Here is a 19,569-nt window from a genome sequence, read left to right as displayed (position 1 = left end):
ACTCTCACTGCAAGAATTTTAGGGAAGTTCCTCCAGGTGGTAGGTTGAAAAGGCAAGAGCTGGTACTTAGTGTGACTGCATGACTTCTGGGTGTCTGAGGAGCTGGCTAGGTTTATCTGCGGCATGATGCGCTGGGGAAGGTGTGAAAGAATTAACTTACCCAGTGCAGGAAAAAAAAAAAGGCCCCATACCTTTCCATCCCAGTTCAAAGTGAACGAAAAGCTAGAAATTTAGTACCCCTTTTTCAAAAGTGTGTTGGTCAGCATACTTTGCCCTGGGTGCCTTATGTAGATTTTTGTTGTTCTAATATCAGTAATCTGGTGGAGTGAGGAAACAATTTTACAGTATAAGTATTTTTTTTCAAAGCTTGCAAAGTAATTAAGAAGTTAGACAAATATATATTGTGGAAGTATTTTCCTCTCTGTATGCCACTCTGCTTTCACAGCCGCAATTATTTAGATTTATGTAGGCAAATACCAAGCCATGCTATGTAAGGAACTAAATGTTTTTGCCATAAATGACAAAACATCTCCCACAAAGCAACAGATTCCCTTCCCCTGCAGACTATTTCCCTTGCTTGGAGGGAACAGCCTGCGAAGCCTCAGTTTGACAAGAGTCAAGGAGCTCTGAAAGAGCCATATAAATAATCTTTTATGTATTTTCCTTAAAAAACACACCTAAACCGCAACTTTCTCCTGTAGTCCCTAAAGGCTGATTTGGGCTGAGGGTACCCCCAGCCCCTCCTGTCAGATGGACATCCAGGCCTCCCCCAGGTGTCGGGTGCTGGCTGCTTTGTGGGTTTGGGGTGGACCACTCTTCAGGCAAGCGGGAAATAAATGGAGGTAAATATGCTCCACAAACGTGTGTTTAAACTCAGCAGGCAGTTTAAAGAGCTGTCCGGTCCTTTAGTTTAAATATAATCCTCTGTGATGGTAGAATACTGTTACTGTAGATCAGTGGTCTCGGACCACGAGAAGTTACCCACAGCCTTGGAGAAGGTTCAAAGACCGTATCTTTAAAAATCTTTCACCCTGAGAGATTATCTGTAAGGACTAAAATGAAACACAGCAGCTGAAAGGTGAAGCATGTGTCATTTCTGTTCCTATATCTTCTTTGTTAAGTAAAATGAAAGCATTCAGCTTCCAGAGCTGTTGCCTGAAAGCTTTTGTGGGTACTTTATGCACTAGTGTGTTTTCCCTGTACAACGATAAAATAAATTAAAAAAAAAAGGCTGCACTGAAAAATACAGTTAAAAAAGAGATTATATTTATATATAGAAGGTTGGTGGCTTTCAGCTATTACCTTTATACAGAGAGAAGTGCTTTATCATCGTGCCAAAAGCATAGGAAAACCAACAAATCTGATACTTGATACTCTGATACTTGGTACTCTGATATTTGGTACCTAAAGGTGGCAAATAATCATGTTTAATTCTTAATTTTATAGAATGTTTCCCTTAAGAAATCATATATATATATATACACACAATATATATAAAAATATATAAATTTTACCAAGGATTTTTCAGGTTCTGTGCAGATCTTTGAGGATTTGATATGGTTTTTTTTTTTTTTTTCTTTTAAATCTTTTCTTTTTCCTCAGTTGTTGGAATAGAGTCCTTCCTTAAGCTGCATATTGCCTTCAACGCTTTGCTTTGTGAGGTGGTAAATACATGAGAGAGCTTCCCCTCAGGGTCTCAGTCCTCTTTTATGGGCTGGTGGAGGCCAAATCAGAGACACTTGTGCTGAACTTCATCATATTGCTTCTGAGGGGTCTGCTCCAGCCGAGGTGGAGCTGTCAGCTGTTCCCAGGCCCTTCAGGCTGGTTTGTTGACCGTTGTGTGTGTTGTGCCTGGCTTCGTGAGAAACAACAGCAAATCAGTTTGATTATTGGGTCTGTTGGATAATCTGTTTGGAGAACCATGGCCTAGAGCTCCAGAATGTGTTGTTCCAGTTATTCCTCTCTCTTTTTTTGACATCCAGATAGATCGAATCACACCATAATGCAATCATAGCATCAGCTGAAATAGCACGTAGTAAATATATTGGCAACATGCAATAATGTTTTTATACAGAGAAACATCACTTGGTATTTTATGCCGAAACCTTTTTTTCTGTGTTATTGCTGGTTCTCATCTGTTCAGTTTCTTTGAGACTTGAATTCTTGAATAACTTTCTGAAACGTGCATTATTTTACAGACCTGAACCTACATTATGTTTATACTTTCTCAAGTGTATTTGATTTTCTGGATTTGGAAATTTCAACCTCACTTGAAGTTTTCAGCGTGAGATGCAGTTTTTCATACAGCTTTTCTTTAAAGGGTAGGCAGAGATAAAAATAAATAATGGGATCAAGGCACACATTTGCAGCAGACAGGACAAGAGTAAACTCCTTTGCATAGAACAGGGTTTTTTTTGACTGGCAGTTGAATTGTGAGCTAGTTTGACTTAGAGTGTATGGTATTCTGCAGATGTGATAGGGTACAAAGCAAATGACAAAAACAAACATGATACTGAATATATTACGGCTGGTTTTTCTCTTGGTCGCATCTGAGTTCTTTCTGAATTTTTTATAAGAGCTATATATTTTTTTTGATATAGAAGTGTAAAAAATTATTAGCAGAAGAAAAACAACCCAGAATATCCCTGTGCAAATATAACTTGATGCCTTGTGCCACTGTCTGCCAAGCTCGCTTTTAAGACCTATACATTTTCTGGAATAATTTTCTTTAGTGATTTCATTAGTTAAAATCATATTTGGAAATGATATCAGTATTAACGATAACCACATGATTATAGAGACCACCTTACTGTAGTTAACCGTGTGAACAAAGGAGGTGAATAAAGGCTTTACAATTTTGTAGTATCTGTCGAAACTTATGAGGCCAAAAAATGTTATCCCAATATACATGCTTGCATAAAAAACAACAGCAGAGTATCTGCACACAAACATGTTGAGCTGCGGAGATGCAATTTCTGAATCGGCAAGAATTTTGAAAGGAAATGTCAAGCTCATTAGGAGATCGGCAACAACGATGTTTTTGAGATAGACAATAAAACTCTTTTTGCTAGAAACATACAGAAAGACCCATGCTGCCACGCTGTTCAGCAAGAGTCCTACTATGAAAATGAAACAGTAGACCAGGGGAATGACTGTCCTAGTTATTACTGTGCTGTGACTGCAGTTGTTTCCTGAGGAGTTTGTGCTGGAGTTGAACATCTTTTAATATCTTTGTTCCTAGAAGCAGAGAAAAATTATCTCAATAAGATAAAATGGTGCTATGCTTTCCATTAATTAGTATAAGATTTCTACTCTTACTTCAAAATAAACTTGGCATACTTCTCAGAAATCACCACATTATCGTTTCCAGCAGGGATGCGTAGTAAGTATTTTCCAAATGGTGCCATCTCATTCTGATGATGTTCAAGGGCATACTGCTGTTTTGAACAGAGAATCCATTTGCTTCTCTGTTTGACTTTAATCCATTGCCTTCAAGCCCTGTGCTCCCCCTTTTCTGTGGGTATAAGCCTGTGTGCTGCAAACTAGGAGGGGGACTGAGCCACAGTGACTTTGTGACTCTAAGTACATCTCATTAACCCTTAAGGACCAGTAGGTATTTTTAGCACTGGTTTACCAGAAGGCATGTGAGGGATATGAATATTCCTTGTACAAGTGTTCTGTTTTGTATACAGGCATAGAAAACACTCCTCTGTTAGTCAGGCATGGAAATATCTAGTGTATGCCAGTATTTTCTAATGTTCACTTGAAAGAAAACCTTATGTGCAGCTAGCACAGTTTGCTTTAAACTTCTAGTAGCACGAGATACAGGAGCGTGTGTGTGTGTGTTAGCATAATGTAGAAGCTAGAGCTGTCCTCTCAAGTCATTCAGATTTAAATTTTAGAGGATCTCCAAGAAGAGATCATATCTGCTGTCTGCTTTTCTTTGACAGAATGTTTATGGGGGTGGATTATCCTCTGTAGGGAGGGCAGAACAGATATAGATACAATGCTGCTGTATTTGGCAAATGAAAACCTAGGCAACTGGAAAACATGTGCCATGGAGCTGGGAAAAAAATCCACCCTATATTTTAGAAAATAAAAAATTCCTTATTGCCACAATTCAGAGTCGGTAGCTGATGCCTCTGTGTAGCAGACTGGAACCTGAATGCAACCTTGCAATAACTAGAAATGGAAATTTTCTTTTAAATAGGTAAAACTGTTTCCTTTGGTATATTGTTTTCTGTATCTCTTTTGCAGACACTGTAAAGGCTGACCAGCTTAGGTGCTGTTCTGGGACTTGGATGGATAAGTGGAGCAATGGAGCAGGTGTTACCCGTGTTCACACCCAAAGCCTGCAGTTAATCTCTTCCTGGTAGTTCTCCCATAAGAAGACCTGCCATCCTATCTTTATGTTTAAGCTGTAGTCATCAAGACATTTGTTCTTGTTTGGTTGGGTTTTTAAAGGAAAAAGATGGTGTGGAGAGAAAGTGTTATAATGTAACTACCATGTGAATATGTGTGTTAGGATTAGGAGGTGAAAATGAGTAAGATTTGGGGTGATATTGCTAAAACTAGAAGGATCTCCACTTTTCCCTCTGTGTCCTTCAACTATCCACTCAGACAACTGGGAAGCACCAATAACGATTGGTGTTTTTATTTAAGATGGTAACACGCTGTATCTGAAAACTGTTCTCTTCCCACTGCCAAAGTCCAAGCTAGACTCTGTAAATCTTTCAATATCAATGGCTTTTCCTTACCCTTCTTGATTTGACTGCTGTGGTGCTTTTTGTTAAGGGTCTAGAGCACCTTCCATTCCCAGGCACAGGGCCTCTTCTCTTGCTGGGAGACCTATGTGAGAGACAGGAAAATACAGTTGTTAGAGTTGTGTGTCATAACGTAGGGCAGTGTAATTCTGCGGCGCTGAGGGGTTCCCACAGTGCAACGCCTGTTTAGACCATCAGTACTGCAGACAAGTCTTCAGATCTTTCAGCAGGACTTCAAAATTGGTTAGGGACTGAGTCATAGAGCAGTCATGTTCAACCTAGAGCCCATCACTGCATGGGTAAGGCTAGAGGCTTTTGTGTTCCCCCTGCCGTGCATCACGTCATTTGTGTTCATGATCAATTTTATCTGTTCTTTTTGTCACCTAATCACACACTCAACTCTTTCCAAAAGGCCTTGTCCCTACTGCTCTGAATATTTCAGCATTGATAGTGAACACTGTCACCTCGCTAGCCTGTTCCCTCCATCAGTCGTGCATCCCAGTGTGGATCCTGTAGGAATTACAGCAATGTGGTACCACGAGGTCTAACTCTTGTGCACTGGTAAAGAATCAGTCTGGCAGAATGGCCTTCATGCAGCTGCTTGGTGCTTCTGGATCCTTGTAGCCACAGCCACCGCGATGGCTGCACTCCTCTGCTGATTTGTGGATTGCAGAAATGGGTTGCATGTAGCTGGCAGAAGGCAAGCTTCCACTTTATAGAGGAGCTGCCCTTTCATGCTTGTTGTGGTTGCGTTCTTGTTCAAGCTGCCCATAAACCTTCATAATGAGAACATCCTCTTCTTTCGGGAGAACGTGAGAACTTGCAGTGGCTCCACCAAGTGATGTGCGGCTTGAAATGAGCATAGATATTCACCTCTCATTCCATGTTGGGGTTCATCTGGAAACTGTGAATATTCCTCATTTGATATTAACTGGCGGGTCAATTTAGGACCTTTTTGTCCAAATGCTACTTGAGGTGATGACTAAGCTTAAGGATTCTTCTTTTTTTTTCTTTTTCCCCCTCAATTCTTAAAATGTTGCTGGTTTTGTTTTGCTTTGTTTTTTTCCTGCTGCATAACCACTGCTATTTGCTGGCCTGTGTTGGAGGGTTTGTATTAGCATCCAGCAATTTGTGATTTGTATGTGAGAATAGCCTTTCATACTGGAGCAGCATTTCATGTTCAAATGCTTGATCCAGCATAAAGTATATTTATTCTATGCAAATAATATCAACTAGCTGTACAAAACCACCAAACTTGATTCACCAAATTAACAAGATTGATTTGGTAAAACATATAAAAGTTTTGAACTTTCTCAGTTTGCAAATCATGTTGTCTTGGCAAAATACACAAAAGGAAAGCTGCATAAACCATTAGAGATGCTTAGTTCCTTCAGTATTCAAACACTTATGCTATCATTTGTAACCCTTCCAGTATGATTAAGGCACTTTTTCTTGACTTCTGTAACTTGGCTGTCAAATTTCAAAGTTCATGGCTGCTTTACTGAACGTAAGAATAATATTTACAAGTTGTGTTTTGTTTTGTTTTTTACTCTGAATATAATGAAGGTTCTGTAGTACTGAGTGTACGTTTTAGCTATTTATGGAAATTAATGCAGCTGCTTGATAAATAAATATGCAATGCAATTACTGGGTCAGGAATTGTTGACAGTGGTCACTGTCCCCAGAAATCTTTGAACTGCAAAATGGAGTTTATCAGGGAAGAAGATCAAGCCAGATGTTATCTCTGATGTTAGGAGAAATCTAGAGAAAGAGGAAGTGTAACACACAAAACACAGCAATTGTGAATTGTGCTGAGTTGTGCTAAAAGAAGAATCTTTTTTTTTAAGCTTTTCTTTCTAATGTGGTAGGAATATCAGTAGTGATCTGAACTTGCAGTCCTGGCCACGCTGGTGTAATCCAGTCAGAAAGCAGCCCCCAGTTCGGATGTGTGTCCCTGGCCACCACGGTACGAGCTGCTGGCCCCGCTCTCTGGAGCTGCTGCTCTGAGCAGAGCCCATGGGTGGCTGCTGGTGGGAAACCATCAGGGCAGGCTGCCGTGGGTCTCCTTGGGGGGCTTAAAAGGGTGGAGGTGCTCACTTGTTCGTTAGGAGCCGGACCAAGAGCGGGAAATAAAAGCCGGGCCTGCTGGCTGTGATTTGCAGGCAGTGGGATCCTGTCTCTCCATTCTCCGGGTTGCTCTCTGAGGGTGCTCAGCTGGGTGTTCCGGGGGGGCATCTGAGGGGGCTCAGAGCTGGCAGGGGCTGTCCAAGAGAAAGCTGTCTCCTCCAGTCGCCTGGGCATTTCTCAGCCGGTGCGTGCTCAGGGCTGGTCTGCTCCCTTTCTGCATCTCCACAAAGGTGCCCGAGCTGGCAGCCGGTGGGGGGTAGGTGCCAGGGTGGAGACGTTCAGGGTCCATGGTTGGAATTGCTGGTCTCCTTTGGAAGGCATTTTTTTGCAGTGACTGTGGAGATATGTTGGTACATTTGACTTCTTGCAAGTTTGCCAAGAGACTAAGATTTCGTTATTTTTCTGTTCTTATTATAACATTTGTCATAAGGCAATGTCTGGATTTCAATACTTAAGAGAATAAAAGTATGCAAAATACACTATGTACTATTTCAGCCCTTTAAAATGGCGTATTGGGTGGTACTTGTTCTTGTTTTGTCATAGATGCATAGAATGTAGTGGAGGAAAATGGGATGAATAGCCAAATTAGGATGACAGAAAAAAGAAACCAGCATTCCTGTCGCAGGAAGTAGTAACTGAGTAACTGTGAGATAGCATCACACGTGGTGGTGCTCAGTGCCCGCTTCCCCTGGCACGGCTCAGAGAAAAGGGGTATGGGTAAGTGTGGCAGTAACTTCTAGAGGGTGTCGATTCCTTGCTGCTCTGCCTTCCAGCTCTTGCTTTCAAGACCACTCACATCTGGTGCGAGAAGACAGAGGACTGCGTGAGCCATGGTTCTACTCAGACGGCTGCTCAGAGTGCCGGTGAGAGTAGTGTCCCCTGTGAAAGCAGCTGAGAAAGGCCGTGTGTCCCGTGAAGGTTGCTGCTGCTGCATCCCCATGGGTAGCAGTGGCTCCTGCCGACCCAGGCGAGCCTTGGTGAGATGCTGTGGGTATGTCCTGTGTGCAGCTATGGTTAGTGCGGGGAAGAACAGAAGTGTAAACAGCTCTTTACACCTTAACAGTACTTCTCACTTTTGATCCAAAAAGGCAAAATTCAGGATATTCTAGTGAGGAGGTAGCAATCAGTGATAGAGGGAGGTATTTTTTCATGCTAGGATATTTTATTTACAAACTCCTGACTTCCTGAACGTGGGATGAATCAAAGAAAAAACTGGACTCAGACCTCTTCCGACTCAGAATGCTTTCCTTTGGGGCTTTCTTAAGATCGTGTGCCAGTCCTGATGGTGCTGTCTCGTCTTGTGAACTGCCTGTCTTGTGTACCATCATCTTCCTCCTGTGTGCATCTCATCCCCAAACCCTACAAAGTCACCCCTTCTGCCAGTGTGCCCACGTAGCATCACTAATGCCTGTGCAGGGACTGCAGCCCTTTGAAGGACCTGGTAGGCAGGGACCCCGTGCCACCTGGCCGGGTGGCAGCACCCTGACCGCCACTGCATCCGTCTGCAGCCCTTGGCTTTGCACAGGGTAGCAGCAGCTCCTAGCCTGGATTGTCTTTTCTTCCTCATCTCTTAACTGAAGGGAGCAGTTAACTTGTTCAGTTTGGAAGAAATTGGCAATATCATCTAACCTTTAAAATGTTATTTTAACAAAAAACATGGAATAAAGCCATGACATCTTTTGTGACATCTCTTTGTTGGGACTATATTTGCCCCTGGCTGCCTGTATTCTTTTGGTTGGTTGTATAATTCTTGGGGGGGGGGGGGGGGGGGGGTGTGCATGAAGATTTGAGCTTTTTTGTGTAACACAGCCAATATTCATAAATCCTTATGAATTAATGATTGTATCTGTGTTTCTCATACTTTATATTTGCAAAAACAATTCCCAAGCTTGTAAGTTCAGTGCACTACAAATGTTTCCTGCCAGTGACCGGGCCGAGAGGAGTCCCATTAACACCTTTCAGAAGTACGCAGTATTGCAGTAAAAAGTCGTAACTTTTTTATGATTGTGAGTGAATTCTCATTTCCAGTTGGATACAAAACATCTGTTTCTAAAACTAATGCAGATCTGAGCACTGAGCTTTTGTTCTGCTGGCTCCCCTCCTTCCTTCCTCTGCTCTCCATCTGCTCACCCTTCAAAAAAATCAAAACCTGTTGCAAGCTGACATTTTCAGGTAATCCAGTCATGAGGAAAATGAATGTTTTTATCCCCAGGTTCGATCGAATCAGCGTAGTGTACTGCGGCGCCCTGGCAGGAGGCAGGGGTGCGGGTGACTTAGGTGAGTGAGGGGGCGCGGGGAGGTGCAGGGCCCCGCCAGCCCCACGCCTGCCAGCTGGGCTCGCCTCTGCTCGGCCGCAGGGTGCTCCGGCGGCACCGACGGCCACGCGCTTCGCGTGTCACCCTCCCGCCCGTCGCTTCTGCACAAGCAAAACTTAAGCAAAAGACTTACTGCTGCTAGCTTGGCAGGAGAAAGTGTGCCACGTAAAATGGCACCAGTTAGCGCAGACAGCGTTTAGCATTGACAGCATTTTGTAACAGATTTTCCTGACCAAAGTTATTACAAGCAATTAGATCATACGTGATGTTTTCTTGGCGTGCATGATTAATTTCTGGTGTTCTGAAGGACAAAGTGAGTGAGGGGAGCCAACGTGTATAAAGAGCAGATGTAGATAAGATTGTTTATTTCTTGTTAAAATAGCAGGCTCTTTGAAGGGCAGGGTAAGCTCGTTTTGCTTGCAGCGTGAGGACACCTCAAGGGCAGAATTTTATTTCTGTCTTGCAAAACCCACCGGTAATCATTTCATTTCTTCTTATTGTCCAGGAGACCCTATGCTACTTTTGAAATCTGAAATTTAACAGCCTGATTTTCCTGATAAGTTAAATTTTTCATTCTAATTGTATTTCTGATTTTTAGACAAGGGTCTAAATTATTCTAAACCCACAACTTTTTACCATTAAAAGATTAGAGTCTGTGAAGTATCTGTGTAAACCCTGATATTCATACTGAAACTGGGCAATGATTTGAGCTGTTCGCATGTAGGATCGTTTTCAGATCTAACCCAAATAGTCCATTTTTTTTTAATTAAGTTTCAAAAAACCCCCACCGAGATCCTTCCTATCTCTCATCAGTTATAGTATCTGAATTAGGGAGTAGTGGATGTAAGAGGAAAAGTTAGGACCAGGGTATTAGGAATCATCAGTTTATGATTTGATATTAGAGGATTAAACAGACCAGCTTTTAGAAGCAACTGTCCCATCAAATTTGGAATTATTCTAGTATGAATATGTCAATAAAACATTTTAATGATTAGTAGTTTTATTGTCCTAAAACTAAGTATTTAAAAGAAGTAAAATGTGGCTCAAATAAAGAAATTGTTCCCTTTAATATTCTATTTTAATAGTAACATTTGTCACTTAAATATTTGATTTTTAATTCTATTTTCTGATGTTTTAAACTATGAGTTTTACATAGTTATGTTTCCTCAGTCATAAATTAAATCAAAAGTAGTTGCTTAAGAACAATATCTTTTGCTAAGATACACAATACAGAGCAATCCTTACCTGTAGATCCGCAGTCTTTGGTGGCGTAGATTGAGGCTGTTCCATGTCTCAGACTAATAGGTGTGGGAGTTTGTCTGCCCTGGCTTTCTGTATTTATTTGCAGTTATGACTGCTCATTTGTGTTTTAAGTAATTTGTTTGTGGTTTGCATAATGCCTGGATGATTTCCTGTTCACCTTACTTGTCAATTAAAAAAAAAAACCACAAAACAAACTGCACTGGTAGTTATTTAAAAAATAAAAGAGAATGTTTGAGAGCATTGGTAAGGTAATGAATGAAATGACAAGGCAGAGTCTTTCACCTGGAAAGAAGTATAAAATCGCATGTGTGGTCCCTCTTCAGCTGTGGAACAGATTTACAGAATAAGCCCTTTACAACTGCCTTACAATATAAAACACCGTAAAAGCTGTGTAGGCTGCAGCCGATTCTGTTACTTACTGGCTGGAGTGCAGTCTTCTGTCTGCTCTGCTTTACCCATTGGCTGCTCCTTCGCAGCTGGATAGGCTTTAGTTCTTTAAGCAAATACTTTGCAGTATTATCTTCATTATCTGCTTCGGTGGTGATAGTGGTTCAGAGTGTGCTGTATCTCCACAGGCAGGAAGCTGGAGAGCTGGTGAGTCGTGCCTTGCTGCTTGGCCAAATGTGGTTGAGATCTCAAATGCTGCGGATGGTCAGGGCTATTTTCGTGTACTTACACATACTTCCATGAAGATACACATACTTCCATGAAGATCAGCGTTGAACTGGTTTCAAGAAAGACACATTTGTGCAGTTGGCAAAGCAGTAAGCGATCTTAAGTTAAAGGCTGGTGTTTTCTTTTCTTAAACTGTTCCCAGGCTTAGCTGCGACCTTTTCTGTAAACCTTACTACCCTGATAGCTTCTGTTTTTGTTAATGGCAGTGTTCTGAACTGGAGTGCACGGGGTTACGTTGTGGTTGCTCAGGGCATGCTCAAAGGCTGAGAGACTTACCACTTGGGATAGATGATGAATCTTTGGTGTATGGCTTTTTTCTTTTTCTTCTTTTTTTCTTTTTCTTTTCTTTTCACCTTAATCACCTGTCTGTCTTCCCCCCTTCCTGTTCTTCCCATACGTTTACTGAGAGGCTTTGAAATCAAGCACAAAAATTGAGGAACTGTGTGGTAATGGAAAAGCTATCTTTTCTATGAATCTGGGAAAGCAGTATATTCTGAGAGAGATTTGAGGTTTAGGGAGAGAAATTGAGGTTTATATGTTTGTTTTAAACAAAGTGAAATATGTAAGTTGTGTATATTAGTGTTAATAAACATTTAGTACATGACTTGAGCTCTGCTTTGCAGTGCGTAACCCAAGCTTTCCATTAAATACACAATTTTCTCATGGACTTTCCTTCTATGAGTGTTTATCCCCTTACAAGAAGGGGCCCAAAGGCATAGACGAATGTACCTTCTGCTAATGCATTGCTGCCGTGTACTCATCCTTTACTCAGAGCCGGTGCGTGTTAACCTGAACCCGTAGTCCCTTCCTTCCTCCAAATGTCATTGTATCTTTCTCAGTGAAATAAGGGGGTATCTTCAGAGACAAAATTGTCTTTACATTACAATAAGTACTCTTGTCCCTCTCTTATTTCTGAGACTCCCAGATCAAAGCCACAATGGTCAATTATTCATTGCTTTTGGGTGATGAGTTTGGATGTTCGCTTCATTGACAGTTTTTAACCTGCCTTATATTCCATTTCTGCAGCAGTGTGAGCGTTCAGCCTTTCTGAGAATCTGAATCCGAGTTCTGTGGGTCTGGTAGGCAGGTGCTGTGATGTCAAAGTTTGGTTTCAGTTTCTGCCTTGGGTGTCAGAGGCAGGGGCATGCCCTGGTCCCCTCTCAGGTGCCTGGCACTAGGCTCCTTCCTCTTTGGGCCGTCTCCTCGAGCTGCCGCAGCTCCTGTGGGGATCCTGCCGATAACAGCCTGCTTCGCTGGCACCACTTCTGTGGGCCCTGTTGCACTACGTCTGCCCCATGGGCTGTAGCTTTAGGATTCATGTCCCATGGACTTTGTGTGTCACACCTCATACCGTCAGCTTTCAACTCCAAGGAAATTGAAGGAGATCTGTCTGCCCTAAAGAGTCATAGCTCTTCACATGCCTTGGGAGAAGAGAGGGTTAAACTTGTAGCTTAGGAAGATTTAGTGAGTGCCAGAGGTTGCAAGTTTTAACCCTCCTCTTGAAGGATGATCACCCAGTGTCCTGGGAAGGCTTAGAGGAGCACTTGCATATCCCTTTACTCTTTTCTGCTTGCCCTGCACCCATCTCACGAGCATAACCCCTCCAGCACACCTGCCCAGTGTGACCTGCCCTGCTTCGTTCCTGGTGCCAGCTGCTCCCATGCGTGTGTGTGCACACACATGTGCATGTCTAGCGTCCTCGTGTGCCTACATCCCACTCGGGCCCTTTCTTTTCTCTCCTGGGGGAGGCTCGATGGAGACCATCCTCCTGCTCTGCTCCGGTGCCTGGCACTGCAGGCATGGGCTGGGAGCAGCCGGGAGGAGCCGCATTGCTTTGAGCACTTTGCCAGACTGGCTGGGTTTTGCTGAGGATGGCAGGGGGCCTGTTGAACTGCTGTTGCTGGGACATGTTCCCTTACCGAGGCTCAATGTGTCGGTGAGGGTTTCAAGCAGGGCAGGGAGGCCTGGAGAAGCCTGTTCCTTCTCCTGTTCATCATGAGGTATTATTTTAACTGAAGCATGTTTCGGAAAAATGTGCATTCTGTTTCTGTTCTCATTCTCAATGTGGAAATCAGCTAGAGAGGAATCACGCCTGTGAGCTGGGAGCCCAGTTTCATGCTGTAAGACATGAGTTGGTGGCAGCAGCACGAGCTATTTCTTCTTTACAGCTGGTCTGTGGTCCCGTGGTGGTGGACCTGGGCTTTGTGCAGGTTTGGAGGTAGGTTAGGCCGTTGGCCGTGCAACGGGAACAGAGCTCTGCGAGGGGAAACGCTGCTGTTCCCAGCCTGCGCTCAGGCAGGCGTCCTGGCTCCACTCCCATTGGGGCACGGGTGCCACCATCTCCTTGAGAGACTGCACTACCAGTCCAAGGGCAGACGTGCCCCGTTTGCCTCTCCTCTGGCTGACCTTCTGCAGCCAGCAGAGGACCAGGCAGGATGATGCACAAGGCTTTTCAGGTGCTCCCCAGAAGGCACCCAGTCAGCCAAACTTCATCTCTTTCCATCCACCCTATTGTCATTTTTTGAAGCAAGGACAAGAGAAATGGATCAGATAAGGCTTTAGCTGATCACAAATGCTTTAAAAACCTCTGGCCCTCTGAGACAGTTTGTAATTAATTCTAAAAAAACCCTTTCTTTGTTTTTTTTCTTGTTTTTCCTCTCACCAGAAACAGCAGCAGAAGCTTCGATATCCCTTTTGGGACCAAGGTCAACTTTCAGAGTGTGACCCACAACAAACTTTTTCCAACAGCTTCCTCATCTAAGCCTAAAATTAAAATAAGTAATGTTCCATTTGTGTCCAGATGAAATCCTTGCAGAAGAGGAAGAAAAGTGCAGTCTGCCAAGACAAGTGAGTTTGAGAGAGAAACACAAAAAAAAGGATAAGAGAAACTTCTTGGCAAAGCAAAATTGTCCACCAACCTCAATTAAATCTCTCCCTCTCAAGGGCAGTTCTCACTGTATGTGCAGCACCCCAAACTTTCTGTTGAAGGAGGCCATCGTTCAAAGACCTAGCAAAAGGGAAAATTTGAGCAGTGAGAATATAGCTTAAACATTCAAAAGTTATTCCCATTGCTTCAAGCGATTGAGTGTTTAGGAAAGAGATGAAACTCTTTTTTGCTGATTCATCAGAAAATCAGGACTTGAGCTTGCAGCCAACAATTTGGATTGGACTACCAGCCTTTGGGCGACAGAAATAGTCTTTCCTGCAGGCTAATACAGCAAACTTTTCACTGAAGGACTGGGCTCTGGTAGAGTAAAATGCCACGCAACAAAACTAAAATTCTTATTTGAAGACTGAGCACCTCAAAGCAAACCGGCAGTGAAGTCCAGAACATAGCCCAGGCTGGTAGCCAGCTTTTCCAGGTGTCTTTCAGCTGTAATTACCTGTGCAGAATGGCGAGCTTTTTTCTGTGTTCTTCTCCACACCCTCCTGCCTGGCTGTTTTCCAAAGGCACCAGCACGCAGGCTGCTTTCTCCAGTCTCCTGTGAACTGCAATAGCAGTTTTTTTAACTTTTTTTTTTTTTGGTGTACTTTTACCCTATGCTTCTGCTTGAAGAGAAGCTGAGGAGGTGGTTACAAAGCAGATCTAAGCAAGACATCAGGATTTCCGAGGGAGACTGCAAGTCTGTTATCGCAACAGACTTGTTGCAAAGGGGTCAAAGCTGTTAGGCTGCAGCAGTCCCTGCCGCTGCAGTTATGCTGCAGGGGCCTTTTGTTTCATAGGCAGAGTGGGGAGGAAGCACTGTTGTTTAGTGTGTTACTTCTACCCCCAAATTTTTTATTTTCCAGTTTCCCCAAAGTGCCCCAAAACCACTTAATGTGCTTTCCCTCAGCAGCAGAGGTGACTGTGCACCGTGTTGGACCTGAAGGTAGTGATGTGGTGTGGAAGTGGGACTCCTGCCAGAAGAATTGCTTGGTTTTCTGGAGATGGCTCTTACAGTTCAGCATGTCCAGGGCTCATTAATGGTACTTGTACGTGTGTGAGAGCAGAAGTCTCTTCTGCCACATCTGCATTGCCAGTGTTAGAGCGTCTCAGGCTTACTGCAGGTGTGCTCGGTTCATGCCAGGAGGTGTAGATGTGCAGAGCTGCGCCCTGCTCCTGGGTACAGAAAGCTTGAGCTAGATCTAGCTGTTCTCTGCATGCAGACCAATTTCTCTTTTATGTTTTTCTGAAGCATAATGTTCTTTCTTGGGCTGGTTAGCTGATGTACAGTCCAATCATAGGCCTCCATCCCTGAATGACTCAGTCATTTGTTATTTTTAGATCTATAGACCTCTCCTAGCTAAGGTGGATGTGAGCACAGGCGAGTGATCCGGAGTGCTTACGCTGACCTTGCAGTATTCCTGCCTCGGGGAAGGTGGGGCTCGGACCTGGCCATCCCATCTTGCCGCAGGTGAGCTCCCTGCTTCTGCAGAGCAGGAGCTGCCCTTTTCCTCTGCCTGGTCCCATCCCAGGACTGGTTTTCTGTGCAGTCTCACTGCTCTGGTTAGAGGGAGAAATGCATCACGCTTATGTCTTCATCTGAATATGAAAGAGAGATGATCTCAGTTTTCTCTGGGATGCCATTGGTGAATAAGCACTCCTCAAGGTAATAACCAAGCGACCATTAGGAAACAGACACACTTGAGTTCTGTACATAGTTGTGTGTTGTCTTTCCTTTTCGATGGAAACAGCTACGGAAACTTTCAGTCATGGGATTCTGTTGTCCTTTTATTATAAATAAGAACAGTAAACTTCCTCCGTGCTTCGCCTGCAAACTTCCTTTTTTAGAGTCATAAAATCCACAGACCCAGACTCTGTGCTCTGCAGCATCTTAATTGGAAAGTCCATGAAATTATCTGTTGGTGCTCAGAGCTGTTGTGCATTAAATGTCTTACACCATCAGGGGATTTGCCTGTTAGGTTTACACTTTAATTTTCTTTACTAACCGGAGGTTTCCTGGAAATGTCACATTTGGCAATCATCTCAGCAGTGCAGTGTCATCTTCCTTGCCATCTGCCCTAACACGCTGATTAACTGATCCTGTAAGCCTCTGAGTCTGCACAGAACTGAAATGACCAGTGCTGTGGGTGTACTCTTCCGAGAAAGGTGTTTCTTCATGGAGAAACCTCCTGATTTTTATGAATGGTAGACTGTTAGTCTCTGGCTTTGCGGCAGGTAGGAGCGTAGGTACACATGAAATCCCTGCAGTCATATCAAGACCAGGCTTTGAGACTGCGAGACTGTAAATGGGAACTGCCAATTCTGTGTGTACTAAAGCACTAAGTCCTACGCAGTTGTCATCTCCGGTTATGACTGTTGTCATCAGTCGCGAGGTGTTTGTTTGTCAGTGGGACAGAACTTGTGTTTTAGATACTTTTGGCTCTTAATGAAAGCACGTGGACAGAGTGTGACCGTAGTACACACTGATGCCAGGGCAAGCAGAGCTGAAGCAGAGAGCTGGAGTTGATCTCCAGTATGAAGCAAATTGTAGGTCAGTTTTGATTGCATGTTTGTTATTCCCTATTTGAAAGGCTCGATTCGAATTGAGAGTCTGACTTAAAAAATTCCAGCTTGCTTAAATTAAAAGGGGTTCTCAGTGCTTTCTAATACTCAGTTCCTTTCCTAGGGTCTCATGTCAGATCACAAGTTGCTCTCGTGCAGCCTAGAAATGGGGCTTTGATGTTGTAAAGTAGATATATCACTTAGTTTGGATCATAGTTGTTTGGATATCCTTTCCCATCCCTCCCCCTGCTGCTGCACTTCCCCGTCTCCCCCCAAGAAAAAAAACCAGAGAATGCTTTGAAACAGAAAGTGAAGCATCTTGTTCTTGTCAACCCTGATAACATTAAAAGAAAGCTGTCTTGTGTACTGGGCATATGGCAGGGCTGGCTGTTACTTCTCAGCTGAGTGTAAAGATACATTGAACAACACGTGCATTGCAAATTACTGCTGCCTGGCCCTCTTTTTCAACTTTGCGTAATGGAGTTCTGGAAGTAAGCACTTGTGGGGTTGATGTTGGGTGAGTGAATGTTTAACAAACTGTAGTTTTGTACTGACTTGGTTTCTCTGAAGAAAACAATACTAGCGCTATATTTATGACTACTGTAGAATATTATGTAAATTGTTTATATGGAGTAACTCAGAATAACAATGTAAGCAGATTGATGCCGCAGTTGATTTCCACCATTTGCATTAATGGGGGTCCTGGTTTGCTGCTTGGCTTTTTAGTGACACAGTGAATACCAGAGCCCGACACTCCAAGGAACATCGCACGCCTGTTCTCTGCACAAGCAGGCTTCATGTTAATCCCTAGTCACTGTTCCTAATCCCATGGCTTTTTCAGAGTAATACCCACTGAAACTTCATGAGATGTTTTTAGAACAATTTTTGTTTGGCTCTACTTATGTAATGTAATTGCATCCCCAGAATGAGAGTACGGAAAAATTGTTAAACACAGCCTGCTTTTGAATGGAATCTTAAATTCATTCTTCCTGAAGGGGAAATATCTTTAGGTTGAAGTCAAAAGTTGCCCTTTAGTTCTTGCAAAGTCAAGGGTTGTTTTCTGTGCTTTGCAAAATATTTCTGGGGAGTTGAACCCAAAGTATGTTAAAATAAATTGACCCTGCTGCTCAGGCTTGCAGTTTAATGCTGCAACTCACTAACTTTATTGCCCGGAAGGAAATAGAGATAACCGTGTTTGCCTTTAATAGTGAGTGAAGAACACAATTTTGTATGTGTGTTTAATGTACTGAGGTAATGGAGGAAAAGCTTAAAAACAACACTCAAAATGCACCTTTTCATGTTAAATGTTCAAAGCTGTTCCAGTGGCTTTAAATAGTCATCCTGTGTTCAGTCTGGTTAGTGACATCTCCTTTCTCCCTCTCACTTCACTTTTATCTGTTGTATTATTTTCCCGTTTAGTTTATTGTTTGGGGCTTCTGATGACTATCATTGTACTTGAAACACAACAGAAACTAAACAAAACGCTTCATGTATTATCAAGTTTGTTACTTGATTTGAAGAGAGTGTTTCCACTGTATAGTTCTAGCAGGCTATTGGCAGTGGAGTTTATCAAAAGGCTATGTGTGTGAGTAGTTTTATATAGATGTAGGGGTAAAACAGACATATATATTTAATATGCTCACAACACTCTTTTTGTCCAAAATCTAGTCTCTTGATTATTTAAAACTTGATCACGTTCTGATAGAAACATAAAATTGCTGAACTAACTCAAACCAATATATGAATTAACTCAGAAATCAGTTTTTATGGTGGTCAGGAGTCATTGCTTAGGAAGCAAATAATAATAAGGAAGGCAGATAGAGTGGTGCCCACTCTGGTGGTGCTGTCACTGTAAAGCATTCACTGGTTTATAGACATCCAGAGCTCCAGGCTGTGCATGGAACCAGGATGTTTTATTGCCCTGATGGATCCAGGATCTTATTTACATATATATTTTTTGCAAAGCTTGTTAGCTTCTTCAACAGGAAAGGGGAAGTCACAAAATGAAACATGGAAGCCCCTGTGAACAAGCCGGTGCTAATATGTATAACTTAAAAATGGCTTATAATGGAAATAGTTACCAAGACTTCAGTTGGGGTGGAATTTTAATTTAAAGAACACACAATGCAGATATAAGCCCAAGGTAAGAGAATGCTCTTTCCCATTTAGCTGATCCTAGGGAAGGACATACCTGGTGCGCTCGGAGCAGTTGCTTCTCTCCTGCGGATCAGGCTGGAGGGCTGTGCCAGCAGCGGGCCTCGGTGCTGCTCCCGTGCAGAGAAGCTGCAGCAAGCTCTGGCTGCCGCAGAGTTTTTGAGCAATAGAAGCAGAACAGCACTTGCTGGGGGACCAGAAGTGAAGTGTTACTCGTCTTCCTCTCTGAAGATCACGAGTAGCCAATGTATATTGGAAAGAGAAGTCAATTCTAAGCAGGCAAAGTCATTTCGAACACCAGTCGAAGTGCTAAAATGTGTGGATGCTATTTGGTTTCTCTCTGAAAAGTTGTGCGGGTCTCATGATGCAGCGGGCAGTTCATGCTTCATGGCCATTGGTATGAAATTGTTTTAAAAATGGTAATATGCTGAAAGGTAACAGGATCCAAGGGTGAGCAACTTTGGAAATGACTTTCATACTTTATATTTTGAATATTATGTCATTGTAGGATTGCCTAATGGTATGGCTGTACTTTTTGGTTTGAAATGTCATTCTTGGTTAAAACTTGTTAGAATTGTTAAACTAGAACTAAGTACGTAAGTCACAATGCTGCCTCCAGTAAAAGATTGAAGCGTGCAGCTCTCCATGAGTATGTCCCAAAAGAAGGAGAAATGCAATGTTTTCAAGTGTAAGCTGCCATTCTGTGATGGATTAAACATTGCAGCACAGATAATTTTTTGCATGCTTCCGAGAGAAGTACGCGGTTGTCCAGGGCAGAGGATTAAGA

The 19,569-nt window shown here is 42.9% G+C and overlaps 2 protein-coding genes across 10 annotated transcripts in view; one reads left to right on the top strand and one right to left on the bottom strand.

The window, feature by feature from the left end:
- Positions 1 to 19,569, top strand: part of MED12L (mediator complex subunit 12L) — a 177,710-nt gene that overhangs the window by 66,078 nt on the left and 92,063 nt on the right. The gene's annotated exons all lie outside the window — the stretch shown is intronic.
- On the bottom strand, positions 1,342 to 10,935 carry P2RY14 (purinergic receptor P2Y14). 3 transcript variants are annotated; one of them, XM_087740814.1, is made up of 3 exons: positions 5,228 to 6,807; positions 4,758 to 4,848; positions 1,342 to 3,237 (listed from the first exon to the last, which is right to left on the bottom strand). In XM_087740814.1, exon 3 carries the CDS (start codon positions 3,217 to 3,219, stop codon positions 2,218 to 2,220), a length of 1,002 nt encoding a protein of 333 aa, XP_087596940.1. In that variant the 5' UTR covers positions 3,220 to 3,237; positions 4,758 to 4,848; positions 5,228 to 6,807; the 3' UTR covers positions 1,342 to 2,217. The 3 variants fall into 3 exon arrangements, with proteins under 3 accessions (XP_087596940.1, XP_087596938.1, XP_087596939.1); XM_087740812.1 differs by lacking the exon at positions 5,228 to 6,807 and adding an exon at positions 10,888 to 10,935 and having other exon boundaries at positions 1,532 to 3,237; XM_087740813.1 differs by lacking the exon at positions 5,228 to 6,807 and adding an exon at positions 10,451 to 10,492 and having other exon boundaries at positions 1,532 to 3,237.

This window comes from Nipponia nippon, unplaced genomic scaffold (genome assembly GCF_047370975.1).
Source record: "Nipponia nippon isolate SJK-2023a ecotype South Korea unplaced genomic scaffold, ASM4737097v1 scaffold_7, whole genome shotgun sequence".
NCBI lineage: Eukaryota > Metazoa > Chordata > Aves > Pelecaniformes > Threskiornithidae > Nipponia > Nipponia nippon.
Note: the sequence above shows the minus strand (reverse complement) of the source record. Positions and strands in the feature narration are given on the sequence as shown.

Excerpts from the sequence above, each read along its gene's own strand:
- P2RY14 (XM_087740812.1), bottom strand. The coding sequence starts at position 3,219 with ATGTTCAACTCCAGCACAAACTCCTCAGGAAACAACTGCAGTCACAGC.